General features: G+C 30.4%; 2 protein-coding genes across 2 annotated transcripts; both read left to right on the top strand.

Moving 5' to 3' along the window:
• The first annotated feature begins 7,084 nt into the window (after positions 1–7,084).
• Positions 7,085–8,498, top strand: LOC148550170 (UPF0481 protein At3g47200-like). Its single transcript, XM_088494273.1, has one exon. The coding sequence runs from the start codon at positions 7,097–7,099 to the stop codon at positions 8,342–8,344; it is 1,248 nt and encodes a 415-aa protein (XP_088350399.1). The 5' UTR covers positions 7,085–7,096; the 3' UTR covers positions 8,345–8,498.
• A 970-nt stretch (positions 8,499–9,468) lies between these two features.
• LOC148550169 (UPF0481 protein At3g47200-like) lies at positions 9,469–10,657 on the top strand. Its single transcript, XM_088493426.1, has 2 exons — positions 9,469–9,706; positions 9,775–10,657. Exons 1-2 carry the CDS (start codon positions 9,469–9,471, stop codon positions 10,254–10,256), a joined length of 720 nt encoding a protein of 239 aa, XP_088349552.1. The 3' UTR covers positions 10,257–10,657.
• Positions 10,658–11,037: the final 380 nt, after the last annotated feature.

The raw sequence follows: 11,037 nt of genomic DNA, 5'->3' as shown, positions 1-11,037 counted from the left end.
CTTCTACTTATACAATTGTGATTCTACCATAGGACACTTGCTCCATATTACACAGATTAAACCTAAGCTCTGATACCAATTTGTCACAGCCCAAAATGAGCCATGACCGGCGCTCAGGAAAATAATCCTATAGCAAGCCTTATATACTCAAATATAAATTGAATAAGAAAGTTACAAATATTTTACAAGTTCTAAAATAAATAGTTATACATTTTTAACAAAAATTAAAATAATTAAGAATGGTTGGACCCTGCCTGTGTTATATGGAGCATATATACATCTAAGAATTCATCAACGAATAAGTACTCATTGCAGATCGTTACATCTTGAATAGAGAGTCTCACATAGACAAGTAATTGTTCCTGAAAAATGTTTTTAGAAAAAATGGGGTGAATTTTACAACTCAGTGACTAGACAATACATCTATAATCGACATGAGACCATATAAACATCATATTAAAATAATTTTAATTAGAAAATAATAATTGATAATAATAAGTGAATCAATAAGGGAGTTCTCATACAGAAATCAAATCAAAAGTCCACACTTGGGCGGCTCCACCTCAATGGGTAGCCCTTTCCTCTCGTGTGTCCTAACAGAATAACAGATCTAACGTGTGGCCTACACGTTAGGCTAGCAACACCCCTGCTAGCTGGGGTCTGAGTTAGATGCATCTAAGTTAACGTCATAACCGCCGTTAACTACGGTTTTCTAATACGAGCCTTCCAAACCAATTCAAAACATATAATTTTAAACACAACAAATCTTTGATCTTTCAAATATATAAGGTATCGAATCAAATCAAATCATATTATACTTTCTCATCAGAATCCTTTCCAATCATAGTTTTTCAATCATAACTCATTTCAAATATATTTCACAATCTTTAAACTAAGTGAATACCAACAAATACTTCAATGCTTCAAAAACAGATATTCAAGTAAATTCAAACAATTTAAAATAATGCAAAACTTCATAAAAAAATATATATGGTCATGTATAGTTTCGAAAGTATAAACTTCATAAAAATGAATTATTCAATTTTAATAAATCAATTATTCTAATCAATTTAAAACCGTTCTAAACAAATGTAATGAGTATAATTCAAAGATCATAATAGATATATGTCAAAATAATTATAGATGCATAATCAAACAATTATAAATGTAAAGTCTACTCACAACTTGGTCCCAAGGGACCGAAGATACCAAATCCGGAGTGTCAAAATTGGAGGATTGACGTAGAATGGAATGAATGAGCACAAAATTTGGATTAGGGCAACGACAAGGTGGAGTTGCGATAGTTTGGGTTATTGTCAGGAACGGTTCAGCTCCAGCGGCACCAACAGCCCCATTAGCAACCAAGGTTCACCGAACGGCGACCGGTGACGAAACAGCCCTCCATTCACGATGGCTCCTCTCGCACGTTCTGTTTCTCTCTCTTCGAGCTCTCTCTTCTCTCTCAACAATGGCGACGGCGACTTGGCAAGGCGGCAGTTGAAGCTCAGCAGTGACGGAGACAAGGCGCGGCAGCTGTCCTTTCTCGTCTCGTCTCTCGCGCTCGTCCCCTCTCTCGGATGCATCTCTCGGTTCTGGCCTCTGATGGCGACGCGACGGCAGCGAGTTGGACGCAGCTGGCGGCGACGTGACGGGACACGAATGGCGAGCTCCAGGCTGGCAGTGACGAGGCGTGGCTCTCTCTCTCCTCACGTGGTGGCTTGGTGTGGACAGCTCCCTCCTTCCTCCCTTCGCTTCTTGCGGTCTCCCTTATTCTCTCTTTCCCTTTTCTTTCTTTCTTTTTCCGTGGAGTCTAGGTGTGTGTGCTGTGGGAAAGGGAGTGTGAGGCGAGTGAGAGTGTGTGCGGCGGTGGGAGGTGAGTGAGAGAGTGTGGCTAGGGTTAGAGAAAGAAGAAAATAAAATCTAGGAGTGGGTCCCACCGGCTTATCTATTTATTTATTTTTTTCTGCCTATTACAAGTTTGTTCCTAAGGTTGGGATGACTTTTAACACCCTTGAAGATATTGCAAAATTCTACAAGGATTATTCGAAAGTTGTAGGTTTTTCTACAAGAGTTCGGAGCACAAATAAGAAGGGAAACGAAATTAAGAATCAATGTATATTTGTATTCTAGTATGTATTTTATACTGGTGACTGACTTTGGTGGTTGATTTTAGTGTACACGTAACATAACTCATTTGTTGTATTTGCAGCAAATTTGGGTGTAAAACAAAGATATTTTGGTGTATTTTTATTCTGATAAGTTCTGCATAATTCAGAACTCTTCCTCTTCATCCTCCTCATCTTCTGCTGCTTCTTCTTTTTTTTTTTTTCATTATCATCACCATCTTCTTCTTCTTTTTTTCTTATTCATCTTTTCCTTTTTATTTTACCTTCTCAAGTTTCTTCTTGTTTTACTCTCTTAACAAGAATAAAAACAAAAAAAATCAAGCAATGAAGAAGAAAAAATACATAATGCTGCAAAATTACTTGAAAGAGGATGAACTTACATTCATTTAATTAAAAGAAATTAAAAAATAAGGAAAAGAAGAAGAAGAAAATGCAGCATTAGAGGAAACATTTTTCTGTACAAAAATGCTATTTGTACACTAAAATCAGCCATTAAAATCAGCCACCAATGTATTTGTGTATAAATACATGTGTGTTTTAATTTATTTTCAATGTATATTTGTATTCCAGTATGTATTTTATACTGGTGACTAACTTTGGTGGCTGATTTTAGTGTACACATAGCATAACTCATTTCTTTATTTGCAGCAAATTTAGGTGTAAAACGAATATATTTGGGTGTAAAACAAAGATATTTGGATGTATTTTTATTCTAATAAGTTCTGCATAATTCAAAACTCTTCCTCTTCCTCCTCCTCATCTTCTGCCGCTTCTTCTTCTTCTTCTTCATCTTCTTACTTTATATTCTCATAATTCTTTTTGGGAGGAAAAAATCAAACAAAGAAGGAAAAAAATACATAATGTTGCAAAATCAAAAGAAGAATGAGGAGAAATACGACGATGAAGATGAAACACGCGAAGAAAAAGGAGGAGAAACACAAAGAAGAAGGAGGAGAAGAATGAAGAAGAGGAGGAGGAGGAGAAACACGAAGAAAAATGACAGTTGTGGTTTTCATCGAGGAAAAAGAAGAATAGTCGTTCATAATGGTGAGTAGCGCTCTTTGGAAACAGGAAACGGTTGAGTAAGGTGCATGTATTTACTCTCGAATGTGAGAGTGTAATGCGCGTATATTTTGTTGGGCTTGTGCCAACTTGTAAGACTTGTAAGTCAAAAAGGTTTGTATGTCTAGCATACTTTTAATATATAATAATAATATTAAGAAGATTTAATTAATTAAAAAAGAAAACACTACCGATTGCTATTGCGTTGTTTCTGACGTTGGATTCTATTAGGTAAATATTATTGTATCATAATTAATAATCAAATTGATTCCTAAATCGTTTGGTATTCCTATAATTATTTTCTTTTTTTCTTTTGTTTTGGACAATCTCTTCTCTTGAATAACAATTAATAATTTTCTATTCATAAATAGATAAATATTACCACTATTAGATATAACTGACTAGAATAAAAGAAGTCAGCTAGTATATATGAAGATGATGGAAAATGTTTTTTTTAGATAGAATCTTGCTTCGAGATATATAATAAAAATATTAGCTTAAATAACAATAATTGACATGAGATTAAATAAATATATTAGATAAAATTAATTATACAATATCAGTTTTGTGCATATAAGAAGCTAGAACAAAATATTTTTTTATGATTATTCACTTAAAAATAAGAAAAAAAAAAGAGTACTTATAAAGAGAGAGCATATTATAACATGATATAAATAAGAGCCAATATATTAAAATAAGGTAATTTTTACTCTATCTTTTTTGAAATAAAGAATAAATTACCATCTATAATAAATCTAATAGTTATAGAATGAAATGAATTATGTCATTAAGATGATGATTAATATTAACTATTAATTTAATTTAAATTTATTTTGACAATCAAACTAATTAATTATAATAAAACCACTTAAACCTTCGTATAATCGTATCTACAAAATCATACAATTCAATATCAATTCTATTAATAACTATGGAATTCACCTTTATTCGATTAACACCTTATTTACTTTTTTTATTTATTTTAAATTTGTGATTAGACTTTTTTATTTTTCTTTTCATTTGTTCTTTTTAATTTTTTTATTTTTTTTGGTATTGTTAGATCTAATTAATATATGTGTGGTTTTAAAAAAATAAAAAAATTATACAATAAAATATCTTTTGTAATTCCTATAATTTACAAATTTTTTTATTATATTTAATTAGTTTAATTATCAAAATTCAAGTTAAATTATGAGTTAATATTAACTATGATGATATAATTTATTTCGTTCAATAATAATTAAACATGTTATAAGAAATTAATAACTTACTCTTTATTTAAAAAAATATTAGATAAAATTCACTTAAAAAAATAAACATAATCAACATAGTCAACATGTTTTTGTTACATCTGTTAAATTATTATAAATTATTATTCCTTAGGTTGCGTCTCATATTTTTTTATAATATATTATATTTTTTTTATTATTTCTTCATATCCACTTATAATAAGTGTTTATAAGTAATTGATGGGAAAATAAATTTATAATAAATTGACATTCTTAATTAATAGATAATTTTATTTAGTTGAATAAATTTATATATAAGTTAACCCTATAAATTAATAATCCAAAATCCGCCCACAACGCAGGTATATACCCTAAAAGAAGTCAACTATAGTATATATATGAAGATGGACGGAAATTTGGCTGAGGAATATTCTGGCTTTGGAGCAATCAGCATTACATTGTTATTAATACTCATTTGTCGGGAGTAATTACCCGAATCAGTCCCTGAGAATTTTAGAATTGGACATTTTAGTCCTCAAAAAAAATTAATACACAGATTAATCTCCAAGATTTTACTCCGGCAGATAAATCAGTTCCCAGTTCATTTTTCGGCAGAATAATTAACCAAATCAGTCCTCAAAGATTTTTAAAACGGACATTTTAGTCCCCAAGAAAAACTAATGTACAAATTAATCTCCAACGTTTTTCTCTGTTAGACATAATAGTTCCCATTCAAAAAATAAAATAAAATAAAATAATTATTATTAATTTCACAATAATATTGTACTATATTTTTTGTATTTTTTGGACAAAAATAATGATAAATTTATTCATTAAATTCTTATATATATATATATATATATATATATATATATATAATCACTCAATAATAATAATAATAATAATAATAATAATAATAATAATAATAATAATAATAAAATTATTAGAGATTATTTTATAAGAAATTTAAGATTAAAATCATTTGATATTTTTGTATTTAATATAATTAAAAGATGTCCTATGTAAAAAAAATATATGTTTGTATTAAAAAATATGTACTAAAAGAAAATATTTTAATTTGGATTTATATTAAATACATATTTTTTTTAATACAAACATATTTTTTAAAATAGTACATCTTTTGATTATATTAAATACAAAAATATCAAATAATTTTAACTTTAAATTTCTTGTAAAATCATCTCTAATAGTTTTATTATTATTATTATTATTATTATTATTATTGAGTGACTATATATATATAAGAATCTAATGAATAAATTTATCATTATTTTTATCTAGAAAATACAAAAAATTATGGTATAATATTATTATGTAATTAATTAATTAATTAATTAATAATAATCAATAAAATTATTAGAAATTATTTTACAAGAAATTCAAGGTTAAAATCACTTGATATTTTTGTATTTAATATAATCAAAAGACGTACTATTTTAAAAAATATGTTTGTATTAAAAAAATATGTATTTAATATAAATCCAAATTAAAATATTTTCTTTTAGTACATATTTTTTAATACAAACATATATATTTTTTTTTACATAGGACATCTTTTAATTATATTAAATACAAAAATATCAAATAGTTTTAACTTAAAATTTTTTATAAAATAATCTCAAATAATTTTATTATTATTATTATTATTATTATTATTATTATTATTATTATTGAGTGACTATATATAAGAATTTAATGAATAAATTTATCATTATTTTTGTCCAAAAAATACAAAACATATAGTACAATATTATTGTATAATTAATAATAATAATAATTTTATTTATTTTATTTTTGGACAGCAGACTATTATGTCTAACAGAGAGAAATGTTGGGGATTGATTTGTACATTAGTTTTTTTTTGGGACTAAAATATCCGTTTTTAAAATCTTTGGGGACTGATCTGGGTAATTATTCTGCCGGAAAATGAACCGGGGACTGATTTGTCTGCCGGAGTAAAAATTTGGAGATTAATTTGTGTATTAATTTTTCTTGGGGACTAAAATGTCCGATTCTAAAATCGTCAGGGACTGATTTGGGTAATTACTCCATTTGTAGGCTTAGATTCTTTTGGTTATGAACAAGATAATTCTAGCTTAATCACTGTCTTCACTTTCTGGTGGCGGAATTATAGAGGAGATTATCACAGTTTGAGCCTTCAACATCTTGCTATGATATTAGAAGCCATCAAAATTTATTAGTTTTTAAACATCATTGTTTAGTCATTAAACTATTTTTTTTAATTTAATAATTTAGTAACATAATTTTAACTCACATTTTTAAATATTAATAACTAATTAATAACTAATTTGATTCCTCTAGTATTCTTCCAAAAACCTAATGTCTTAGCAGTTTTCAACTTCTTTTCATAGAGTTACCATTTGAAACTTAGAAAGACAAGATCTATGGTGATGAAATCCAAGTCATTATTCGGACAGTTATATATATATATATATATATATATATATATGAGAAAATTGTACTATTTTATTGTTTTCACTATAATACAAATTATACCTTCTTTTTTTCTTTTTGTACATAGAAATTGAACTTGAACAAGTAGTTAAAGGTTCATGCATGGCTTTCATCAATTATTATAATTTCTAACCTTTCTTTCTTTCGTTCTTTCTGGTGGTTCTCATCATATTATGCTTCTATATGGAGAATGATGTAGTTATAGAGCTTGAAGCAATGTTGAAGAACGCTCAACCTTTGTTTACAACCAAAAATTGCTGCATCTACAAGGTGCCCCATAAAATCCGGCAATTAAACGAAGATGCATATACTCCAACGGTTGTTTCAATTGGTCCTCTTCATCACGGGAATTCCAGGCTGGTAACCATGGAAAGCCACAAACAGGTTTATTGTCAACATTTTATTCAAAGATCGAATGCAAGTTTAACCGATTTGGTGAGTTGTGTGCAACAGTTAGAACCACAAATCCGTGCATGTTACTTGGAGAAAATTAACCTCACAGTAGACGAATTGGTGAAGGTGATATTCATAGACTGTTGTTTCATAATTGAACTTTTCCTCAAAGATGAGTGGATGACAAATGATGCTATCTCTTCAAAACCGTGGATGGGTACTCGGGTAATACATGATTTATTATTACTTGAGAATCAGATTCCTTTGTTTGTTTTTGACAAGATATACAATCTAGCTTTTGCTTCTCTCTTAGATGGTGATCTATTCCCTTCATTTATGTCGGTTGCTGTTACTTATTTTTCAATGTTCAACAAACAAGGATTGTTATTACCACCAGCTAGTAGCAGTATAGCACACTTCACTGATCTGATTAGATACTTCATCTTGCTACCATCTCATACAAGAACTTCAAGGAATCCTGAACTGTTAGTTCTTGGTCACAGTGCATCTGAATTAGTTGAAGCAGGAGTCAAGTTCATAGTAAATAAATCATCATGCATGCTAGACCTGGAATTTGATCATGGTACTCTTAAAATTCCACATATTAAAGTGGGTGATGGGACTGAAATTTGGTTAAGGAATATAGTGGCTTTTGAGCAGTGTCATTATCCTAAAGAACACTACATCCTTGACTATGTTGTTTTTCTTAATCACCTGATGAAAACAAACAAGGATGCTGGTGTCCTCATCAAAGCTGGAATAATTGATTGCATATTTGGTGGTAATTATGAAAGTAAAGTGGCTAACCTATTCTGCCATGTTGGGAAGAACAGTTTGGTGGCAACTACTAATGTTGATTACCTCCGAATTTGCCATGATTTGAATGCTTACTATAATCATCCATGGCACAGTAAAATGGCAACTCTGAGGCGCGATTATTTCACCTCTCCATGGAGTACAGCAGCTTCAATAGCTGGAATTATGCTGCTAATTCTCACTGTTATTCAAACTGTATGTTCTGTCCTCCAAGTTTGGTAGTAGTAGGTTTGAGGTTTATGTGTTTAAATAATGTAGACATTCACAATTCACTAAGAAGGTGTAGATTACTGCAAGTGCTGCTAATAATATAGTGGTATAGTTGCTTCAATGTTATGTTCTTTGTATGTGACTACTATTTTGAACTTTTGAATTGATATTGTTTCTTCCATTCTTCTAACTGGGTTCCATTTTGTCAACATATAACCAGTTTTAGTATTATTGCTAATGGTGAACAACATGAACAGCGGATGTTCAATTTACTAGGTGTGCGAATGGTTATCCTAATATTAAGATTTAGATGGGTACTTTAAGAGTGTAATATGTTTTTAATTTATTAAATCCATTATTTACATTGTTCACAAAAACTATTGTCTACATATACTTTTCCTATTGAATATTAGTATATTACATAGGATGCTTCCTCTTCAATAATTGGAAAGGCCTGTTGCTTTTGATCTTACTTTTACTTTCCTTTCTTGTGCCTAGCTAGCTTCCACCCAATATGCATTGTTTTGGTTTAAGCACTAAGCAATTTCAGCCACACTATCTTTCACTTCCTGGTGGTAACTAGAAATTATTATCGAAGGATCATCACACTTTGAGGCTGCAACATCTTACTGTGAGTTAAATTCCACATATCTCATTCTTACTTAGCTCTATATTCTTCATGTCTAATATTTATTTATTATTGCAACAATAATTGTGCTATGAAATCTACTCTCTTAGCAGTATTATTTTTTTTAATCTTTCATATTACTGAAAAGTAAGATCTACTGTGATGAGGTCGGTATTTAAGAATTTGATTATATTAATACGGAGTTAATAATTCGAGTGACAGTGGAATGTTTGAAAACAGCTAAAGAAGAAATTCGATTACAGAAGATAGCTTTTTCTCAACGATAAATTCTCAAAAATCCTCTGTTTCACTGCCTTAAGTTTTCTAACTAGTTATCAAAAGTTTCTTTTTCTTTTTTATTTTTTCTTCCTAAACATAGAAATTGAACTTGAATAAGTGAAAGACATAGCTAGCTAATTTTGTCCATAACATGTAGAGAAAAGGTTCATGCATGGCTTTCATCAAGTATTATCATTTCTAACCTTATCATTTGCAGATGAATAGATATATGGAGAATCATGTAGCTAAAGAGCTGGAAGCAATGCTGAAGAAGGCACAACCTTTGTTTACAACCAAAAGCTGCTGCATCTACAAGGTGCCCCATCATATCCGCCGGTCAAACGAAGATGCATACACTCCAGGGCTTGTTTCAATCGGTCCTCTTCATCACGGGAATTCCAGGCTGGTAACCATGGAATCCCACAAACAGGTTTACTGCCAACACTTCATTCAGAGATCAGAGGCAAGTTTAAGCGACTTGGTGAGTTGCGTGCAACAGTTGGAACCACTGATCCGTGCATGTTATTCTGAGAAGATCAATCTAATTATGACTGCATACTTGACTTGGAATTTGAACATGGTGTTCTTAAAATTCCACACATTTTAGTGCATGATATGACTGAAGTTAGGTTGAGGAACATTGTAGCTTTGGAGCAGTGTCATTATCCTTGTCATCACTACCTCACTGACTACGTTGACTTCCTTGCTCAACTTGTCAACTCAAACAAGGATGTGGATGTCCTCATCAATGCTGGAATAATTGAGAGTACCATAAGTGGTAATGACACTTCGGTGAATAAGATATTCAGTGATGTTGGGAAAAATATTCTAATGGAAAATTATAATGCTAATTATCTCCAAATTTGTCATGGTTTGAATGCTTACTACAAACATCCTTGGTACACTAAAATGGCAACTCTGAGATGCGATTATTTCACCACTCCATGGAAGACAGCGACTTTCATTGCTGGAATTGCACTGCTCCTTCTTATTCTTAATCAGACAGTATGTTCTTGATACAGGAGTATGTATCTTTATGTGTCATTAATTAAAGTAGTCTAGTTTAGCATATATTATTATATGAAAAAGTCTAGGGGCCAGCAACTTTGTTAAATTCTGGCCCGCATGTAACCAGCAAAGAAGAGTGAGCCATTGGATGAAATCTCACACCAATCTCACACCATTAAAACTATCATTGATAGCTATTTGATGGCTACAAATCACAAAAGTTGCTGGCCCCTTAGCATTCCTCTTATTATATTGTGTTATGAGTTAGTCCCACGCCACCCGAGTCATGAAAATTTCCCCTCCCCTACTAGTATAAATATGCGTATGTGGGTTCTTGACTATTTTTACCATAGTGGGTTGTTAACCTCATTAAGATTGGTGGCCCAAGCGACGTCCCCGCGTCAGTTCTATTCTCCAAGTTTAATTAATAAGAGAAATATCATGGTGATGAGTTCTGTACTATTATTAGTAGTAAACCTTATATCCTAAATTCTAAATAGATAGTAAAATAAAATGTTTACTTTGGCTTGTTTGGCTCTCATTCAAGTTGCTACAACCTACAAGTACAACAATATACTTCTCTTTTAAAATATCTATAAAAAAAACAAAGGAAAAAAAAACATGAAATTTTAAATTAAACTCTTCAAAATTTTAAAGAATTTGAGCCTGAAGAAGTGACTTCAACATTCCACATGTGTGTGTTCCAAAAAGAAAAAATCAATTGGAGAAGATAAGTTTTACAAATGAAATGGTGATGAGAAAATAAAATAAAATAAAATCTATTTTAGTA

The sequence above is a fragment of the Arachis ipaensis genome, chromosome B7, assembly GCF_059453495.1.
Source record: "Arachis ipaensis isolate K30076 ecotype BB chromosome B7, ASM5945349v1, whole genome shotgun sequence".
Taxonomy (NCBI): Eukaryota; Viridiplantae; Streptophyta; class Magnoliopsida; order Fabales; family Fabaceae; genus Arachis; species Arachis ipaensis.
Note: the sequence above shows the minus strand (reverse complement) of the source record. Positions and strands in the feature narration are given on the sequence as shown.

Bases quoted from the DNA above. Each gene is read 5' to 3' on its own strand.
- LOC148550170 (XM_088494273.1), top strand. From the start codon at position 7,097: ATGGAGAATGATGTAGTTATAGAGCTTGAAGCAATGTTGAAGAACGCT.
- LOC148550169 (XM_088493426.1), top strand. From the start codon at position 9,469: ATGGAGAATCATGTAGCTAAAGAGCTGGAAGCAATGCTGAAGAAGGCA. The intron at 9,707-9,774 runs GTTTAAGCGACT...TATTCTGAGAAG, and splicing joins CATTCAGAGATCAGAGGCAA to ATCAATCTAATTATGACTGC.